The 23030-nt window shown below is 36.3% G+C and overlaps 1 protein-coding gene across 5 annotated transcripts in view; it reads right to left on the reverse strand.

Annotated features, from left to right (window-relative positions):
* LOC145693390 (cyclic nucleotide-gated channel alpha-3-like) overlaps positions 1-23030 on the reverse strand; it is a 369908-nt gene that overhangs the window by 132944 nt on the left and 213934 nt on the right. For all 5 annotated transcript variants that reach the window (XM_081769343.1, XM_081769342.1, XM_081769341.1 and 2 more), the window contains one exon: positions 3456-3596. In XM_081769343.1, the coding sequence (XP_081625469.1) occupies positions 3456-3596 (141 nt within the window). The remainder of the gene's footprint in view (positions 1-3455; positions 3597-23030) is intronic.

Raw genomic sequence — 23030 nt, forward strand, 5'->3', positions numbered from 1 at the left:
GAGAAAAGTGTGTTTAGCTCATCAATTTAGGCTTGAATTTTTCCACAAACGAGAATATGATTCATTTTTTACCAATCCCCATTCTTTTACGAGGTAAGTGTACTATGTATGACATTTGTGTGTAGTAAACAAAAGTATCAGGCAATCCAGTAATAACGTGGCAAATGTTGCAAGTGTGTGTGTTGTTGCAAAAACTGCATTGAATGGGGACGGCGACATTGTTCATCACATCAATATTCAGATATCATGAAACAAACTAAAATGTCCTCAAAAGTTATTTTATCCCTCCAAGTTAATACAGTTAGTATTTGATAGCAAACATACAACGATTTATAACTTCCTCTAAGCATTTCGGCATGGTTGTTACAATTTTTCTGGTATAGTGTGTGTAAATATTCCACGCTGTACATAATGCTTTCCTCAAACTTTCTTTCACCGTAACTTGTACATATTTACTTTACGTTGCAATTTGTTTCAAAGATTCTCAATGGGGTTAAAGCCGGTACTGTGGGGTGGGGTTTCACGCACTTTTGGGGAGTTTTAAAATAATCATTTCTTTACAACATATACCTTGTTTGGGATCTATATCTTGATAAAATTGTCCTTCTAAGAACGTTAAGATATATTTCTTTTTAAAAACATCTCATCAATACACACTAACTCTCCAACGTCTGGTGAGCATATATAACACAAAGCATTACACTTCCTCCTCCGTACTTTACAGTAAGATGGGAGCTTTTTACATTTATCTCTGTATTGTCGAAAAACACTATTATTCTACCATCATATCCATGCAAGTTTAATTTAAATTAATCGATAAACAACACATTCCCACCAATTTTTGGGTTTATCTTTGAGAGCTCTAGAAAATTTAAATATATTTCTTAATTTGGATAATGTATGGTTTCTTCCTAATTATTCTACCATTATATCCTTTCCGTATTAACTCCACACGGTACAACACACTGACCAGGCAAAACATTGCTACCACCAGCTACTATTTGAACGATGTTGTTGAGCTCTACTGAATATTCGAAGCTGCACATTAAAAGCATTCTGCTGTTTTACAGTTGTAAAGTAACAATTAACCACAAATATAATTATTATTAAAATATGTTATAGTTACTATTAACATATGTGGTAACTTCACAATATTTTAGAAACGCAAGCAAACGAACAGAAACGTTAAGAACACAATGAAGCCCTCTTTATTATTTGTCTTTCCTAATACTTTCTTCTACTAGAAACAAATGTCAAACGTAGCACACGCTAACTCGTAAGCGAATAGCCGTCGGTCAAAAATCGTTTCAGATTATCGTTTGTAGGAAGATTCTAGTCTAAATTTATGTGACACCTCTTTCTATTTAAAAATATTGTATGGTGTACAATATGCGGAATTCAATTTAGCTGCCATGATGTACACGCATTAGCTTTTTCTTTGTCCACACGTCTCTTTGTTACTGTCTTTTCATGATACATTTTTTCTATTAGATGCATATGTCAAACTCCCAGTCTCATAAACAGGTGTGTAAAAAATGAGTTCACATTCTCATTTGTGGGAATATTCAAGCCTAAGTTGAAGTGTAAAATCAGTCTTTTCCGTTAAAAAAATACGATTTGCAATATAGCGGATTTCAAGATGGCTTCCATGGTGACCACACTTCAAATCAATGCAGTTTTCGCAATAATACTAATTGCTACATTTGATTTTCCTCCGTCCACGCGTGTCGTTATTTTTGTTCTGTCCCAATACTTTTGAATATCCCTGTATTGAAATCCACATGTATGTTCTTGCAGTAAAATTAAACAAATGTTTTCAAAAGAATATTTTTCATATAATATGTGTTTTTATACTTTGATCCAGGGGCAGAATTGGAATTTAAGAACTAAGGAAATGGTCATTAATAGATAAAGTCTGATTGGGCTATGTTTCAAAAATGCAAGCTCAGAGACACGCGGGTGAAAGCAAACTTTGATGAAGAAACGACTTAAGCGATAGCGATTGTTGCAGAACAAACAGCAACCAAATAAAATTAAGATCACCATTCAACTTTCCTTTTGTTACTACTAACCACTGATATTCTTCCTTCTGTTGTACACACCTTCAACTTGCTAAGAGGACATTATCCCCTCCTGCATCTCTGATTTTCACTCCTGTTGTGATTGTAGCCTCTCTGCCCAGGGGACCATTTCTAGCCAGGCAATTTTGATTAGGGCCTTTCTGTCGCGGGGCCCTTTGGACTTGGTCCCTTTTGTCGCGGGTCCCGTTTGACGTGGGACTCTTTTGACCCGGGGCCGTTTTGACTCCGGCCTTTTTGACCTCGCCCTTCTGTCCGGGCCCTTCTGACATGGAATCGTTTTTAATGTCACTAGGAACTTCCGATAGTTGTTTCTTCGTTCAGCACATACATATTTACTTAAAATACCCTTTTGATGCTAAAACTATAAATTTTGGCAAACAGGCAATCCAAGGCATGTCTACTACTCTCCTCTTGCACAACACAAAGTGATGCCTTCCCTCTCCGTTATTGCGTAGTTAGAGGAAACAACTCTTTCTCGAAGTTTCTTCAAACATATTAATCTTGTTAACTTTGTGTAAACAAAGTGTCACTGCACATAAAACAGTTTCATTACGCTAAAATGTAAACTTACTCGTTGGTAATCAACAAACACCAGTATTTTACTTATTAGTTTAACATACTCATATTTTTGCACATCGCTGAATTTGAGACTATCCTACATCTTACATGTCCATATTTAGTCAACTAGTTCTTCTCCCAACTTTTACTAATAAACGCACAAACTTTCTCAGCTTTGAGTTTTTATTTGCACACGCCAGGCGGCATCACTAGTCAAACTTGCAAATCATCGTCTGCTATAGTACCAGATCTAGAGAGAAGTGAAGAAATCACAAAAATAGCTAGAGATTTATTATTTTAATACCGGTCAAAGACTGCAGTGTGAAATGGAGGCAGAATATGGCGACGTGCTGTACTTTCCAGAAATTCGTTGGCTTATTGCGGGTAAATGAGGTAAGTGATTTCATAGTATGTAAAGGTGACGGAACAGTTGAATGAGCAACAGTTCAGTGTTTTTAGATATTTAATCTAGAAAAACGAAGAGTAAGAGGTAAGTGTGGTTCACTAAGATACTCATACTAGGCATTTTAATTTCATGTTGACCGAAAGGTGCGGAATGAAGAGCGCCAATTATCGCTCACAGCAACATGTGGAAATATTTGCTATTGTATAGTATATTTTCTGTTCATGTGCTATGAAATTGAGGGCACCGCTTTATTATGGAATAATGAGTTAACACAGATACCGGTAGTTATGGCTATAAGTAAATAAGTAGTCTATAAAACATTAAAGTATGGTTTGACTTTTGCACGTTCCTGCTTTACCACTAAAACAAACATAGCAATATGGTTTCAAGGATATTTTCAGAAAACATACCTGGAAGACAGCTGACAGCTTTTTCTTCATCCGAGCATTTTTGTGTTAGCCAAAGGTAGTCGAACCATTTGATAACCTTGACTTGCAGATGATTAGGAACACGACGCATTCGCATATATGTTTTTACTCCGTCTAATTTGGCTGAAATCAAAGAAAATACGTTTCAATCCATTGCACTCGACAATAAAGGATATACATACACATGGACTAAATACTCTTCTACTTCGTATGAATAACAGACTTGCAGAAAACGGACAAAAACACATAAATAAATTATTAGTGCAAAGGATTAACATAATCCGTTTTATGCAGAGTCGTTTTGACGTATGATTAGCGTCATACTAAAGGCCTGACAACTGCAGGAAACATATGTTAGTCGAATTCTTTAGTAGGGCACTAATGACGCGTCCGAATGACTGCATAAGGCCCCAAGGCTTATTCAGAGTCGTTCTTACTTTTGATTAGCGTCATACTAAGGGTTATACTACAGCATGATTCAATTGTTAGTCAGGCAATTAATATGTTGTTAATCATTAGTCATAAAGACCAATTTTATAATCAAGCAAAGTATTTGACAAAATATTTGTGGGAACCCAGCTTTCAAAGTACGTAGTTTTCATAAGATAGATTAAGGGATGAGTTCTTAAACTTCTTCCATCTAACGATTTCTCTCATCTGTCGATATCCATGCCATTTCCCACGCTTTCAATCACACGCTTCTAACCATACCTTGAAAAATTAAATTCATGTATTTATATAGTCGCATGCACATATCAATCTCATTCACTGTAAACCAAATACAAAAAGTAGTTTCTCTCCAATACTTTCCTTACCTATAATATTCCTATCATTTTCTGAATAGTCCGACAAGAATGCGATATCGAGTGATCATCATAGCTGCCCGCAGAGTAGGGTAAGGAAGGCAATTGCTCATCCCCGGGCCTTTAAAGACAATTCAGTTCTTCGAAACAATGTCAAAACAGATTTGATCACTCTCGCACTATAGTATTCAATATATTTATATTATTTAAAATACTCTAGTACTACAGGGCTGTTATGAAGTCCTTGTTATAAAAGAAATGCTTATAACATTTTTTAATAATGATTTTGCAGTGAAATAAACGTTAAGATCTTTATTGAGACTTATATTTTGTATCATCGTCCGTAGATACACCGCCGCCATCATCGCCACTCCTCTAGCTGGGCTCCGTTGACATCCATACATTCCTGCAACCTCCGGCGAAATCCGTGAATGTTATTCCGTCTGGTGTCGTCAGAAATGTAATAGATTACTTCACTAATCTTAGTTTTCAGGTCCTGCAAATCTTTTGGTTTTTCCGCATACACTTGTGTCTTAACGCGACTCCAGAACCAAAAATCACAGGGTGTCAAATTGGGGGACTTCGGGGCGAAGAAGTGGGGCCTCGGCGTTCAAACTACCTGTCAGATAGCTCACGGTCAAGGTAGTCCCTCACGACTTGTGCAAGATGTGGAGGGACTCCGTCTTGCTGGTTTTTGATGCGATCCCTGATTCCTAACCTAACCAATTCGGGCTTTAGGAAATTTCTAAGCATTTGAAGGTATATCTCCCATGTCGCAGTGTTTTCGTCGAAGAAAAACGGGCCTATGAGGTGGTGCATTGATACGGCACACCACACATTCTCTCTCGGGCTGTCTCTTTTGTGCGTTTCATATTCATGAGAGTTTTCAGTTCCCCAAACAAGACAGTTGTATCTGTTTACCCTCCCTGAAACATGGAAAGTTGCCTTACCTGAGAACACGAGTAAATGTAGAAGTCCCCTGTTATCATCCAGTCCTTTTAGCATCAGTTCACAGAACTCCAGTCTCGTGTCTTGATCTTCCTCTGTCAGCTTATGCACAAATTTAATCTTGTACAATGTGGCTTTCAAATGTTTATGCATTATCTTGCGCGTTATTGACGGAGGAATTCCCAACTCCAGCGACCGCCGCGGTGACGATTTTCTTGGACTTCTCTCCAAGCTGTCAGGAATTCTTCGCACATTGTTTGGGCTCACTGGTGACCGACCACTTCTTTGCATATTACAAGCTTCCCGATAGCCATAAACTTACTGTGCCAACTCTTTATACTCCTGACATCAGGAGGTACTTTTTTGTGCTGAAGTTTCGTTGCACCAACACACCTGATTAAGTTCTGCATACAAACACAAATACACTGTGCTTTCTCTTCAACCGTCTCCATTTTCATGACCTTTGTTGTCACCAGTGTTGTGAACCTCATCATTGTATAGTGTTGTCAACCAAAAATTTACATATCATCGTAAAATTTAAAATGTATTTCACTGCCACATCATTTAAGAAAAGTTATAAGCATTTTTGTCACAGCAAGGAAATTATAACAGCCCTGTACAATGTATTTACTATAAGGTAGTAAATTCAGTTATGCAATATGTGTAAAATAACCGCAAATATCGTCCAATTCGAATATAACTCACTGCCATAAAAATAAATAAATTTATGTGATGTTTACAGTATTCATTTTGTAATGTTCCATTTCTTCAAAATTAAAAATGGTAAACGTTGAATCTCTTCTCCAATATCTCAATGCTATCTCCTGACATTGCATAACATTACAAAATGTAATTACTAAAGTGTAACTAGTATCTGTGCAAAGCCACTAATTAAGTTTGAGATATGAAGAAAAAACAACTTTAATAAAATATGTGGTCATACTTTGATTACACGGCTTTGTGATTCGCACATATAAAAGCTGCACCAATTTATGTACTTCGATAACATTTGATTTTTAAATTTACAAAATTATTTTCTATTGTTGCTAAGTATAATCATTTCTGTCTTCATTATGAGAGTTCCGAGTTCGAGTGCTGGTGGGAACTTATAGGTAAACTTCTGATACGCACACCGTACAAGTTCTAATCCAATGTTGGTTCACATCCTATGCAGATAGCTTCGGTGCTACAGAGGAACTTCAAACAACAACAACAACAACAAAAAAAAAAAGATTTACATATATACAAAATGATTTAGGTATAGATGTTTCGGGTAACTGTGTTCCCATAAATTTGAACTTAACTACTGTAGTACTTTGGTGACAATTATATTGTATATACAAGTAATCATTTCTATAAAAATTAGTGGTGCTCTACATCTACCTCCTGTCTTAATAGGAAAGAGAAAAGTTCATTTTAGCGATGACAGACACTTACACATGTAAGATTGGTACTGCTACTAGGTTCTAGCCATAAGCTAACAGAGCACTGCTCAGTGGTATTATTTGAAGATCTACCCGAAAAAATATTTTTTGCAGGTTTCCAGCACAAACATGTTAATGCATTAAATTGAACAAGCATATGCCATAGTATTGTTTTTGGTTCACTAGAGGACATGCAACATTCGATCTGACACAACAGGATCATGACTGCCCATCATTTTATGGTTCGGTGTCAAGTGAGTACCAAAGTTTCTAAACAACAGTGACAAATGTAGACATGTTGTATTGTCTAACCGTTACTGGAAGTTTCAATATTTTGCCTGGAACGTCAAGTCTGAGATATGTGCCATAAAAGTCAGCTGAAGATATGTAAAAGTTTTAGAAAGAAAGAATGTGCATTACTTAAAATGTAATTCGATGCGTTACTCAAAAATGACATTTACTTTTGAATCATAAATAGATTTGTAGTTACTGAGAGCAGCAGGTGGCACGATGGCTTTTGATCTACTGGATCACCATTTGAAGTACTTTTTTTGTATTAATAACATATGCTGCTTCTATCTGCTAATGCAGGTGCTAATTATGTTTTTCATTAATAAAGTTAAATATGTCGGTCACATATTAAGTGCTGTTGGACTGTATTCTTGGGCAAAAGGAATGCAGGATTAGCTGTATAACTATGTAATGGATTTGTTTAACTATATAGTAGTAAACACGATTCTAAAAGATCGCACTGAATAGACTAGGCACAATATAGACCACAACTTGAGAAATTTTGAAAAGACGGACGGAATGTGAATGCAATAAAATGCTTCCTGCTGAAATTGTCTGTTAATTAGGTAAGTATTAGATTTTCTGAGAAGCTACGAGGAAATAATGGCAGTGAGACACAACTATTAACGAATGCATCCCAAGGAAGACAAATAATATTGTACGATGACTGCAGCGAGAAACCGCACAGCTTCCTTTGTTAAATTCTCGAGTGAGTTGATATCTGCTACAAACATTCACTGAATATTTTGGAAAAACGAAATGATGCTTGAATGTTTAAAAGATTATTGAAGCTACGCCAAGGAAAGTAAACTATTCCTTCAAATCATCGTTACATCTACTAGTATGTATTTCAGTGGACGAAACGTTAGCTTTTTTCTCATTGAAAATAATCTTAAGAAGAGACATTATAATATAAGGAGAAAAGGAGCAAAAAAGATTAAATACAAACCACATTAAAAATTGTTGCTGGGCTAAAGAAAAAAGAAAGATATTCTCTAAAAGAAACCTTCTATTCGCGCATGCATCTACAGAAATCAATCTTCAGGGATTACTAGACCATATTGTTTGACATCAGTTGTCTATTGAATAAGATTTTTTCACCAGCGTCTCTCTAACGAAGATAAACTAAATATTATAGTAAAATGGGGTTGTGATGACAGAAGTGAATAAAATTGTAGAAAAGAAAGTATTGAAGAAGATTGTACTACGAAGTCTGTAATTTTAATGTATTTGAGATTTTAATAGCGCCTTTACAGGTGCTAATAACTCTGGTCTGTTTTATTGCAAAAAAGCAAGGACCAACGTATTATTGAAATCACCAATTTGGAGAATGTGTTCTACTTATTACAAAATATGTATCAAACATAAAGAAATTGACATCTGCAATATGAACTCTATGTTTAAGAAAACTGTTGTAAATGTATTATGTAATACACCAACACTATAATTGGGCTTATGCCTGTTGTGTTGATGACAAATAAATAAATATTCTCTTAGCAAAGGTACAGGACGTAAAAGTTTCTATGTAATATATCCAAAACCTTGCAGGTTATTCTGCAGACCTATATAATTATTAGTTGAGAAAAAGATGCACAATTCAATGTATTGAGAGGCAGATTGAAACTAATTCTATGTAGATAGCAATAGGCAAGAAATAGTTTTCGATTTTTCCAATGCTACTAAAAGCTACAAGAAAGTTTAATGACAGAAACGCAGCTTGCGATTTTGTATCAGCAACCATTAGAGGAATCAAAGAAGATTTATAAAATGATTCGGTATCATATCACGTTTTATTTCTAGGGATTAGTTTGTGAATGTTCCTGCTCTTGACATATATGCCATTAAATGGCAAAGCTGTAAGTACCTTGCCTTGTTAACATGACACTACATGCCTTTTATGCTTCGTAAGGTTCGTATTTGATGTGAAAAAGTTACAAAATGTTATATTGCTAACTGAACAGACATCAAACGAAGGTTAGAGGAAAGACATATATAAACTAAATATAAAATCCGTGCTAAGTGCCAAAACGAAAATATTAAGTAAACAGCTCAGATGTTATTCCAGAACTGATGGGACATATAAGCACGCGCATTCTTCAGGGGAATATTTGAACTACTTCCATATTGAATACTAGATAACCAGTTTTTCAGTGAGTAGTGTTAGGCACATAGGCCACATTTTTACATTAAACCGAACTTTTTCATTTTTTGCACTTAGCACGGATTTTATATTCAGTCTACACATATACTTCAGAAAATTCAGAGTAGTTTATGCAAGCAAACAATTAAGAAAAAGAAACTTCGAAAAACATCAAAATAAGAGAAAAAGTTCACATGCACTATTGAGGAAAAGTGTGTAGTTTCAGAGATACAACTGTCCAAAATCATGGAAATGCTAAATTTCAACAGGCGCAATTTCAAATTTGAGAAGCTTTGATATGGCTGTCCATATCAGTGTAAAGCAAGTCATACATACCCAATCCAAAAATGCACATTTCGTCACTGTGTAATGAGTGTGCAGGGGATTCCCTACAAAATATTTCCCAGACAAACTATCAATAGAATTTTCAAATATGCTTTGATTTCAACAGAGAGTACGGAATGTTTCTGCAGGAAATCAGAAGTGTTAGGCGCCGCCAGCTCCACGGTGGTGTTCGGAATAACACGTGATGTGATGTATATTGTCACGGTATATTTCACGTCTTTTGCCTACATGCTTTCGCTTGTGCATTTATATGCAACTTAGATGTAACAGAATTGTCTTAGCTTAAGTGTTCACTTCCAGTAAACTGATGCCTCCGTCATTGGATAGAAGACTTAGCTGGGTAGAAGACACTTGCAGTAACTTTATGTACCAAAATAAAAACAACGCATTGCTGTGTAACGAACATTCTATGCGGAGGGAAAGACCTAAACAAAATATCGTAACAAGGAAGAGGCTGAGTCTAGGAAAAATCATTCTGCCGAACAAACTAAAGTGAGGATGATTATGAAAATAAAGAATGTTTCTAAGTTTAGAAGCGATGCGGTAGTTAGTATTAATAGTATATGTAGTAGTAAAAAACCGTCCAATTTTCAATATCTTAATAGAGTCAAGAAAAGAAAAGTAATCACTATACATTTAGACATACGTTTATATTCGCCTTTAAGACACATAATTTTTGTTCTACAGTTAATTAATTACGCACCAGAAACCTGTTGATATTGATCAAGCAAAAATTAAATATGTTGTATTTCTGCTAAATTGTTAACAAAATAATGGGCATCATCAACATAACTTTGGACAGCAGTGCTAGAATTAAATACAGAGACTCCCGGTAAATGACACTGAACAGTAAGTAACAATGGACACAAAGATAAACTAAATGAAATGCTAGACATAATATTACCCTGAAATATCCTATTATTAAAGGGAATTGTGATTCTTAAGCCGCATTGACCTTTAGTTTGGTCGTCCTGTGGAAATAAACACCTCTAATCATATAAATAAATTGTTAATCAAATCCAGAAGGAATTCAAACGTCAAAAATATATTCATGCTGAATTCTGCCAAAGGTTTCAGAATAATTTGTATGATCGTATTTAGATTTGTGATTTAGTATAATGTCCTAAACACCATAATAAAGAGTCCTTCATAAAGGTGATGGGTTTGATCATGCTCATATTGGAATGGGTTTAATATTTCTTAAATGTAAGTTTTCATTAGCACAGTAAGACAATGGGTAAAATTTTAACACATATTAGTATAAAGTAAAGTAATACGACGAAAAGCATCAATATCATTTGCCTTTGTGTGTTTCGGAATTAACAAAGTAATACCTCTACGTACAGATTGCTCTACTGTGCAAGTTTCTAGATACTTGTCGAAAAGATAAGTGAGAAAAGGAGCAAGAATATCGATAAAGTTGATGTAAAATTTCACAGGCAGGGAGTCAATGCTAGTGAATTTGCCTTTCTTCCCAAGTTTAATTAATCTTATGACCTCTTCTATCGTCAAGGGACTGCTGTAGTTTCTCTGTCACAATCTATAAGTGATCTCGTTACATGATCAAATAAAGGAGTATCGTTGACTCGCAATGAAGAGTTGGCACACAGATGTTTACATGTATACCCTCATAGAAGTGTTCATCTGGGTCTCTCAGTTTTGGAATTAATTATCGTTTACCCCTACTCCCTTCTCGTTATAAATAGACAATGTTGACATTTTTTGTAAAATCAGAGACTGTCCTTGCATAAGTTGGCTGTCCATAGAGAGAAGATGCACTTTGATTTAATGTATTTGAGGCAGAACAGATTAATCTTGATCCAGCACCATCACATAATCCCCTAACCGCTAGGAATATTTGGTATACTGAGAGTGAAAGGCTTGATGACGATGAATACTTTATTGTTTGCTGATAGAGTGAAAAACAGGGTTAAGACGTTTCTTACCAAAGTTCATAAGAGTGCCCTTATATCTTAGATTCTTGTGCATTAACGATCACTCTGTTCCAATGATAGACAAATATTCCGGTTCTGTGATGATGGGAGTATTAAAAAAACGTATAGGATTGCTCTTAAGAAACTTCATGACGGTTATGTTCATGGTCATAACAATACAATAATGATCACTAAAACTCGCAGGTTCTATTTTGAAGTCCTTAACGAGGGACAATAAATGGCGACTGACGTAGGAACTGATCGAGTGTCGAGGACGAATGCGATGTTCAGAAAGTGTGATCATTGGAAAATAGAAATGCCAGACATCAATGAAGTCATCTGCTTCGATGGTTTTGTGAAGTGAGGATGAGAATGGAAAATGAGGTTGAGTATCTAGTTCGGAAAGGTTCGAAGTGAAACGAAAATCAAGAATACCTGAATTTGGCCCATTGTATAATGTCTGCGTGAGGTGAGATTGAAGAAACTATTTCGTGCCTGGGTTTGAGCTGAACCAGAATCGAATATGTTGGATTTGTCCGACAGTAATTCTGTCAGGAAGGGAGTAGGATGCGCGATAAAATCTACATCATTTTATATGTAATCTCAAAGAATTTAAAAGGGTTAATAAGAAATTATAACTATATAAAATGGAAGTGATAAAACTTACATAGATATTAAAGGGCGCCTATTTGCCTGTCGCATGTTTTGTGGTTCTGGAACATCTCTAGCCATTGTCCAAAAACAATCAGCAAGCATAGACTTTCTCCAGTGACCCTGATATCGTTTCCCCATTGTAAATATAACTTGATGAAAATGTGTCCCCATGCTCATTGCTGACTGCTCCGCAATTTTCTGGGAAGAAATCTATGCGGGAGTGGAACATGTGCATTTTTAGTGACATATTACGTCCCATTGCTTGGTAGAAAGATATTAGGTGCTCCACTAGTTCCTTATTGTTCTGAGACCGCTCGTTTCCCAAAAATATTCGTCACCACGTTTCGGAACGAATCCCATGCAATCTTCTTATCATCTAATACTGCGTCAAATTCAGGATTATTCAGAATCTGTCGAATTTGAGGCCAATAAATATTCCCACCATAATTTTAGTTTTAGTAATTTGTGGAAATTTACGCAAAATATATTCCAAGGTATCACCGGTTTTGTTCATACTTTTAACGAAGTTCTTGATTAAACCTAATTTGATATGTAAAGGAAGAAGTAAAACTTCACTGGAATTTATCAAGGGAATATATTGAACGTTCTTTGGCCTTGGCTCTAAAGATTTACGGAGTGGCCAGGCTTTTTTTTAAGAGTGTGAAGTTTCTCCTAGTATTATTCTGGTATTTCCCAATAACGTTTACAACCTACGTTACGAGATAACAATACTTGAGCTTTTTATATTATAAATATAAGACTGAACGATATTTAAATATAATACAGTCGAAACCGGTTATAAGACTTCGAGAGAACCGCAAATTTACGGTCTTTATAGCCGATAGTCGCACAAACTGGGTTTTCCTTTTCTTATTCAAAATTTCGTATCTAAGTTTTAGACTGTACACTTACATTGTTAATGAGTAGAATAAAGCCAAAACTTAGAAAAAAATATAACTGAAATACAGTACATACAATACAATATTTCTGGAGTGGGAGTGAAGAGGATTTTTCTCTTCTAACATTAATACAGTAGTACAGCAATAATACTGTATGACAATAAAAGATAAAAACTTATACAGTATACAGAAAACAAGAGTTTGAAAATAAACCTTATATCATTGTCAGCAATCTCCAAACACGTAACGAACAAACAAAAATAACATTGAACGTTATAACCGATACATTTCTTTGATAATGTGATAAAAATAAGTTGTTTTATACGATGTCATAATAATCAATCGTACTAACCGATTTTTTAAATACATCTATTATATAGAGTTTAGACGGGACCGTTAGATTTCGCCGTTATACCCAATATGTCGTTAAAAGAGATGTCGTCATAACCGGTTTCGATTGTATAGGGTCTATATATTTTCGAAGTATTTCGAGCATATTTTAGTGATTTTGATAATTCGTGATCTGATTCTCTTCGACTGCATTTCAAAATGGTTATAATAATTACTAGTGTTTTAAATATCGTTATTGCTAGAACAATTATCTATATAGTCTACTAACAACTTATGTAATTGATTTTATTTGTGATTATAAAAGCTTGTTAACATGTGCTTTTATAGTATTTGTAATTTTATGCACACCCAGCCACAAAAGTATCTCCCCCCTTAGTGCTCTAATTCCATTACTTGGGGTTCAGGTCTTTTGCAGTTGTGAGAACGCCTAATTAGACAGATGCAACCCAACTTACACGTAACTTTTCTCGACAATGACAGCAGTTGGTAGCACTGAGTCAGGTCTGTATGCAAGTAAAATTGTGAGTAGATTACGCACGAAACATTTGTCCATTCTGAGATCAATCTTTCTGCTTCAGAGCGTGTTGTCCAATGAACATCATATGTTAATCACAATATTGCTGTGTATGTAATGCATTTTTTCATTACATAGTGTATATTCAAAGAAATAAAAATACTTGGCCGCGGTGGCTCACTGGTAGAGCGTTCACCTCTGGTGCTTGGGGTCCCGAATTCGATCCCACCCCTCGCCATGTGAACTTTGTAGTGGACAAACACCGTGTACGTGGGTTTCCTCGGGATTCTCCCGTTTCCTCCCACTTTCTTCATTCCATCATTTCATTCATTACTCACCATCACCGTCTCCTTTAGCCTAACCGGCATAACTGTGGGACGTAAAACTCAAAGATTTCATTTCATTTCAAATAAAAACACTGATCACATATGAATCAGAAAATGCTTGAAAGTAGCTGAAAATATAAAATCTAGAACAACTGCTGGAAATAAATTTGTAAATGATTGCCTCCATTGAGAGATCTTTTCCAATTCTCGTCATTGCAACATCTTTTTCTTTCTGGAGGAGAGAAGATCTTGCTTCTCACACTGAGTATGCATTGAAATTGAAACACTTGAATAAGTTTCAGCCTGGCCGGGATTCGAACACGGGTCCACCAAATAGAGGTTCAATGCGCTAACCACTCACCTATCGCGCCATTTAAACTTCCGCCCAAACTAATATCTAGTTAAAGTCGTTTCATGGAAAATTATAAACAAGATACTCAAATATAACAAAAACAAATATAAACGAAATATAAATAAAAATATAAACAAGAAAATATAAGCAGCTTCTGTGAGTGTTTTAATGACTCACTCGAGATTTCCTTGTTTAACTCAAAAACAAGTTATATAGACGTTCCTCAATGAGGAAATATCACGAAATGTTCTTCAAGTTGAGCCTACGTTATCGGCAGAACCGTAATTTGTGGGGGGCAACTGCCTCCCAGAGAAGCTCCCGCCGTTCGAGGGGGCCCATTTTGAGACAAACTTTTCTTACTCCATATACGATACGAACATGAAATTAAAAATGAAGCATCAAATAGGGTCGTTACGTTACAAAAACAAAACAGCACACAAAAGGTAAATAGAACAAAAATGAGTTGTGGACCTATTTCAGTAATATTTATTCGTATGGCTTTGAGATTTATCAATATTGTCCCCTTAATATTTTTTTCATGAATGGAATGGGACAATGGAGTAACTAACGGAATCGCAGACCTTGTCGTGCTGGAGGGCCCACAGGTTCTGGGGAGCCCATAAATATTAAGAGAAAGTTAAAGAGAGGGGGCCCAATAATTTTCAAATCAACTTTTTCTAGGGTTCCCAAATAAGCTTATTAATGCTTGCCCCCCCGAAAAGAATCTAAGTTACGGCGCTGGTCATCGGGTGCAGGGATGATCCCGATTTACATTACATTTCGTCTTTATCATAACTTCTAATTTCCAAAGAAGAAAAGATGACAGAATTTTTTTTTCACATTCTTTGAATAGTAGCAACACGTGTAGAAATAGACAGTTCTATGTTTATGTTCCATAACTACTAGTTTATTTTCTTATATTCATATGAGGAGTTTGTGGCAAATTGTGCCGGTGGCACTAGCCGAGTGATCCCGGGCGTTCGGCTTCTTATCATGAGGCGCAATCCACTAGGGGTTCGAATTCCTCTGAAGAACAAGGTTGGAATTTTAATTGTCCTCAGTATTTCTGTATTCGTGTTCCTGCAGTGTTCGGAATACGTCGAAAGGACATGAGGTGCCAGTGGCGAACATTACTCCGGTTGGGGCGATTTGCTAAAAAAAAATTGCAAAAACAGGAAACTCCCATTGCAGCAAACTTGGGTTCAAATCGCGTCATGGTAATTAGTAATTTTTCTGAATTGGGAAGATAATGTTTATGTAATTGATATTGTAATTATGTTATTCCTTTTTTGTTATAATAATAATAATAATAATAATAATAATAATAATAATAATTATTATTATTATTATTATTATTATTATTATTGCCACAGAAGGAAAGAAAAGTAACATAGTCGAAGGTATTCATAGGAACAGAAAAGATACAGAGTATGTCAGATGTATCTTAGGTTTACAAATGAACGCAATAATATTATTACGTTTACGGATTTACAAATAGAATTATCATTTTATGACAACAAGAAATGGAATATAAAGATTTGTTAGCTGATAACAGTAATGTATTTTGTTACGCCCTTCTTCTAAGTAGAAAGGTGAGGTGACACCTTAAATAGGATCATTCTCGTGACTAGCGATCCCTGTTGTAAGTTCGATTACTATTTGCAATTTCTGCACAGCTAGTAACAATTCCTTGGAACTCATTTTTGGCCCATACTACAGCAGTAAGGACGTTTTAGCCCTTAAGTGTTCATCAATTTTTGTCCAAACACGTTACTTGCCAGACAGTTACGAAGGTTGACACGGATGACGTAATTTTGTGTTGTTGGCATTTCACCTGTAAAGGAAGTTGTCTCAACTCTTAGACCGAGAGAAATTGAATATGTTTCATGTTAGTATACATCAGAAGTATTAATTTTGTAGATTATAAAAATTTCCTGAATTGCCACAGCCGAAATCGAACCCGCGTTCCCAACATTATGAAGCTAACGCTTAAGCCACTACTCTAAGAAATTACTGTTCTGGGAGAAGGAAAAACATGGAGCTGCAGTGAATTTAGTAATAACTCACTTTTACGATTCCAGTGCAATAATGCTGAAACTTTTTTATTTCAGTCGTGATAAAATAGTAAAGTATTATGCAGAAAGAATTGTACAAAGAAGTCAACTTTAAATTGACAACTCATATGCACGGAGAGGCTGCCGTATGATCTCGCCTCGGGCCCTGATTTTTCACGGCACGTGATTGGATAGATACGTATATTGATTGGAATCTGGAGTTTCAGGGCACTGGATTATTTTTTTAAGTTAATTAATTTAACGAACCTTCCTCAGTACCTTGTTTCCTATTTTGACACGTTTTACTCACTTTTACACTTTTTCCACTAACTCTTTAAAAAGAAGGACAAAAACACAGAAACATGGAGGACAGTAAAGATAACAAACACTATTCGCACGTTCTTCCCTTGCCTGAAATAAAACAATAAAATATGGTTGACATGCAATTTTTGGTCCTACATTTTCTATGTGGTGTCAAATCCAGAGTTGAAGTGCGTCAGTGGGTCAAATTGATCGAGTTTTCTGAGCGGGTCAGTGGGTCAGCAGCATGAGACCCACTACGACCCATCATCCACCGTGACCCACTGCGACGCACCACCCGCCGTGACCCACCACTCACTATAACGCACTCTGACCCACTGACCCTCTCTGCTCACTGCATTGTAGACAGCATCTTCTGACGAGTCAAAACGCCAATGAATCACACAATCACTCGAACAAAATATGTTAAATCACACAGAGGCAGAGGTTTTTCTTGACTCTAGGAGCTCACTTTAGGAACAATTCATCAGGAAAAAGTCATATATAATAATAACCGCATGCACATGACTGGCGATAGTTCGTGTTGGGCCCTTCGCGATTCTGAGCGACGATTCGAAGGAGCGTGGATCAAAACCAAGTCCTCGGTGCAACGTGGTGGAAACTTCAACACCCCGACGCGAGATATCTGTTTCAACTCGACGAAACCCTGCCGGCAGTTGGACACTAGCGGCAATCCTTCGATTCGTCTGTATATTGACGATCGACGTTTACTCGCAAGTGGGCCACTAGGTGTTGACGACGTTTACGACTAGGGGTAGGTCCATGTTTCATATACGCTGCTGAAAGGGACGTTATACTCAAAATCAACTCAACTGAACTCAACCAAAAATACAGTGCTTCGCATTATATATCCACATATGCTTACCATGCGCTTTATGATAATTCCTGAAGCTTGTTTATTATATAGAGCGCTTAGAGCACAGGGCAATCAATCCATAAAGTTGTGAGAAAAATAGACATAACATTTGTAATGTAAGCTTCTGTATGTTGATCTACGTACCTTAATTTGGGACTTTCAAGTTTCATCCGTTTTTCCACTGAAAAGTGTCGTTAATTCAACAAGGAAATAATTAGACCATGATAATTTAACTAAAATTCATCGTAATTTTGTCCATAACAAACACTTCACCATTTTATATCGTAAAGGTCAGATCCACCATTATTGTAACAGAGCGGTGCTTGAGGGATTGACCGTAGACATTCAAACTCCGATTAGTTAGAATTTGACAATCTGGTTTTATTACAAGTATAAACTCTTTAGTCGGTAGAAAAGAGGACGTGGATCATGTGTCAGAGTTGTTGACGATGTGTTTTGGTGGGTCATTGGTTTATTGTGGGTGGTAGGTCGGAGTGAGTCATGGTGGGTAGTGGGTCAGAGTGGGCCAAGGTGGGTGGTGGATCATGGGTCAGAGTGGGTCGCGGTGGGTGGAGGATCAAGTTTTCATTGTCCCACGCTATCTCTGATCAAATCTGTAAAACCAAACCAAACAAAGAGTAACATTACTACACAAAACGCTCAACATCTTAGCTTTTCATGACAAACTATTTCATGATCCGAATAACCCTAGTACATCTACAAACCATCATTTGTCATATTTTACAGAAATACGTCATGACTCATGACTTTTCTGACAACCTGATACTTTAAATGTTAATACGCAAAGTTCATTGATCTCATATCTTATTCTCTTATGATCATCACAACCTTTAGGGTACTTTCCGTAGATATAGAAAGGTGAAATGTAGTATCCAGGCTGGGTGTAGCGTGCAAGTATTTCAATGAAAGCAACAGGATAATATTTCCCTCCTCCAAACCCCCTAAAGTGAAGTGTGTTGGTTATTCAACAAAAAGACTTGAAATCCATTCAGAAAATTCATAAAATATAAAATATATAGCCAAGTCACGACTTTGTAATAATAATAATAATAATAATAATAATAAAGGAATAACAGAATTACAAAACCAATTACGTAAACGATATCTTCCAAGTAAGAAAAAAATGATTGCCACGACGCAGGCCCGTAACTTGAAACCGCCACTGCCCCCCAGGGAAGCTCCACGTCGTTCGAGGGGGGCCCATTTCAAGATAAAATTGTCTTACTCCATATACGATACGAACGTGAAATTATAAGTGAAGCATCAAACAGGTTCAATACATTACATAAACAGAACAACACACAAAAGGTAAATAAAACAAAAATGAGTCGTGGGCCCATTTCAGTAAAACATGTCTACTATTAGCGGTCCTAGAAATAATATATATTTGTATATTATTGTCAGATTTGTCAATATTGTCCCCTTAATTAGTTTGTCGTGTATGGAACGGGTCCAGAGGTATAACTACCGACCCCGCAGACCTCTGAGGACCCATAAAGATTAACAGAAGCGTGAAAAGAGGGGCACTAGAATTACGAAAACGACTTTTTCTAGGAGGCACAAATACGTGTATTAATGCTTGTCCCCTCCCCAGAAAAAATGTAAGTTACGGCGCTTGCACGACGGGATTCGAACCCGTGTCTCTGCCCTACGATTTTCATAATTTGCCAATCTATCACAAATTCCTCATACAAAGATAAAACAATAAACTAGTAGTTACGGTAGATAAAAATAGAACTTTCTATTTCTACACGTGTTGATGCAATTCAAAGAATGCGAAAATAATGTCTGCCGCAGGAACGTAGCCAAGGGATGGGACCGGGATCCGTACCCCCCCCCCCCACACACACATTTCGAAACCAGAAATGAAAAAACATTAAGAAAAGATTTAACAAAAAGAAACGAGAAAAAGAAGAACCGGTGTTACAAATATAAAGCTACAGCAACCGTTTGGTTACTCTTTCTTATGAGGAGTTTTGTGTGGAGGAAACAAGGGGGGAGTCAAGTTAAAAATGGATATTAATGTAACGGAGTATTCTGAATTGCATCTAGCTCCATGCTAATCCTATGGACTACAAATGATCACATAGAGTCTCAGGTAGAACTTAAGAAATACCAACAATCCCCAATAATATGAGCCTGGCAACATAGGTTCCAGTGACACTCGTTAAAGAAATTTTCAATTTCGCGGCAACATTAATCCATTTCGCGACAGAATGATTTCACTGCCAAAAGAAATCTCGTTGCTATCCTTAACGGTATTAAACGAAGACAAGAAAAAGAATAAAAGACACGAAGAACCAAGTTCGAAAGACCTCGAAAGACTATATCTTTTTCAATATTGTTTTATATCCTTTTACTCGAGATTTCTTCAGTTTGTTACTAAAATACTTACTAACATATCCTCATTTTATTGTCCTAACAAACCAATATGGGTGCGTTGTCAGTAACACAGTCTAGATTGATCAAGCCTTTTGTGGGTAACCACAATATTTCATGTCACGCCCCCTCATTACAAAATCCTGGCTACACGAACCAAAATATTTTACCAGTAAAATAGTTTAGAATGACCCAGCCCCTGGTGTGATAACCTCAACGTACCTGTATTCCGGTTTGCATTTTCGCCGATTCCAAGAAATTCAGATATCTTCTGATCTTATTGTCCGATACAGATAGGACATCAAAAGTCATGACCTACATATAGCGGAAATTAAGGCCAACTGCAGTCAGCTTTCGTGGCCGAGCGTACTAGGGCAAGACTCTTGTATTGAAAATAGTTTTTGTGATTACCCAAGGATTTTTAAAATTTTCATAACATTTTTTTCATTAAAATAAGCTTGCAGTTTTATTGTACGGATCCATAGTAAAAGTAATAATAATAATAATAATAATAATAATAATAATAATAATAATAATAATAATAATAATAATAATAATAATAACAGTAGCAGTAGTAATAGTAGTAGTAGTAGTAGTAGGAACGGGTTAGAAGCCCCGCAGAGGTTGGTTAGGTTCTGTTCTCTTACTCAAATTTTTCTGTACATTTTACATGACCAACTTCAAACAGCTGGCTAGGGTGGCGCGCGAATACTGAAACTCTTGGGATCAGCGTAAATGCAGCCGGCTTTTCCTCTTTGGAAGTTAGAAGTTACAATGAGGAAGAATAGTAGTAATGTAAATCAGGAGTAGTTAAAACGATGAGGTAGTCTCAACTTGAAGAACGTTTCGTGATATATTGATTATTGACGAAGGTGTATGTAACTTGTTTTTGAGTTAAAGAAGGAAGTCTCGAGTAAGTCATTGTGACACTCATAAAGAACATCTTCTTATTATAGTATTTGTAGTCTTACATGCAACGATTTTAACTAGCTAAAAGTTTAGATAAAAGGTGAAGTGACGCAGTAGGTGAGTGGTTAGAGTATTGAACTTCTGTTCAGCGGACCCGCGTTCGAATCCCGGCCAGGTTGAAACCTTTTCAAATGTTTCAATGCAATTTCAATACATACTCAGTGTGACAAGAACGATATTCTCTTCTCCAGAAATAAAAAACGACGTTGGATTGAGGAGAATTGGAGAAAGTGTCTCAATGGAGGCAATCATTTACAAACTCATTTCCAGCCGTTGTTCTAGATTTGATATTTTCAGCTATTTTCAAGCAATTCCTGATAAATGCATGGTCAGTATTTATATTTCTGTAAACATATAGTATATAAAGAAATAATACAATACATACACAGCAATATTGAGATTAATATATGGTGTTCTTTGGAAAACACCATCCGAAGAATAGAGATTCATCTTAGAATGCAGAACTGTTTCGCTAGTTACTTACTTTACAATTTTACCTGAATAAACACCTGGATCAGGTCTACCAACTGCTGTCAGTGTCGCTAAAAGTTGCGTGTAAGTTGGGTTGCATCTGTCTAGGCGTTCTCACACCTGCAAATGACCTTGACCCCAATAATGGAATTATAAGTCAGCGGTCCAGGCACTTATGCGAGTGACTGTACAAGAGAGCGCATTAACAACGATTTTAAACAACTTACAGCCAATTTATGTCAGTTGGTTGTAGTATTGAAGTTTGTCGCAGTTAGTTTTGTAATTTGAAAGTTGTGGGTACAAATGATAAATTGTTGTTACAAAATAGTACAATGCCAGTTGTCGTGGCTAAAATTTCGACCAAACTTTTTGCGGTGTTTTTGCAGACACCCTGTACATCCACGACAAGTTCTCCCCTACATACATTACGCGAATTTGTTTAAATCAATTGTTATGTGAGTATCGCCCAGACTTATTCTCAAACTTCTTCATTTACGAATCCAGTGGAATAACTTTATTTCTTAAACATCTTGTAAAGACGATAGATATTCAGAGATGTCTGTCTGACTTCCGTTGCAGACACCCTCCTCAATTCTTACGACCAACTATGAAACGATAAGATTCTTTTTTTTCTCTTTTCGCCTTTTGAAATAACTTCTCTGTTTTACGGTGAATCATCTGTCTGACATTAATGTTACCAAACCCTCTTAGAATATTACTCCTGATATTAATTCAGATTCTATATTTAGCGCTGACTTCATACTTTCGCAGCTGCTAAACTGACCTTTGAACCGTATACTGGGTATGGTGGTGTATCATCCCCTTTTTGTATAATGTTGTGCAATCTTAACTGGTTTTAGTTGGAATCCATGTCTGTATTCTTTTTTTTTTCTTTTTAGTAAATTTTACCCTTGTGAAGGTGCACATTTTGGAACTTTCATAGTCATCAGAATCGTCGCGCGCCTATCATAAGTAGTATGAGATCACCTTCAGCCAATCAGAGTTCACCAAGTGGTCCAAACCATTACCTCATCAACATCCAGTCAGCTTCTAAAGAAATTTTTCTAACTATTGCACAATCTGGTGCAAATATTGACACACCCAAACTCGATACACATAAAACCTCGAGAATGAGCTCTCTTGAAGTTCATTACCTCCGAACTACGCGATGAGCTCCTGGACTTAGTGTGTTGTGTAGTGAAGAACTAAAGACTCAAAAGTGCTGTGTCAAATTAATCGGGCGTGATGACCTTTACCACGTCCACCTTAATAAACCGAATTCAAATTGTGTTTGGACTAACGTAAGTACGTCTTTAATAGCTCGCCCAGAGAGCTGTTATACACTTATTCACTATCGTCCTAATTATTCATGTGTTCGTTATCCTTTTGTTTAGCTCGACGTACCGTCTTTCTATCCTTGCGACTTTTCAATACGGTATTTGTAATATAATATTTCATTTGACCAAGGGGAGTCGCTTCCTCAATTGGCTTAATACTTAATACGT

Source organism: Thermobia domestica, chromosome 8 (assembly GCF_964235325.1).
Source record: "Thermobia domestica chromosome 8, izTheDome1.hap1.1, whole genome shotgun sequence".
Classification (NCBI taxonomy): Eukaryota; Metazoa; Arthropoda; class Insecta; order Zygentoma; family Lepismatidae; genus Thermobia; species Thermobia domestica.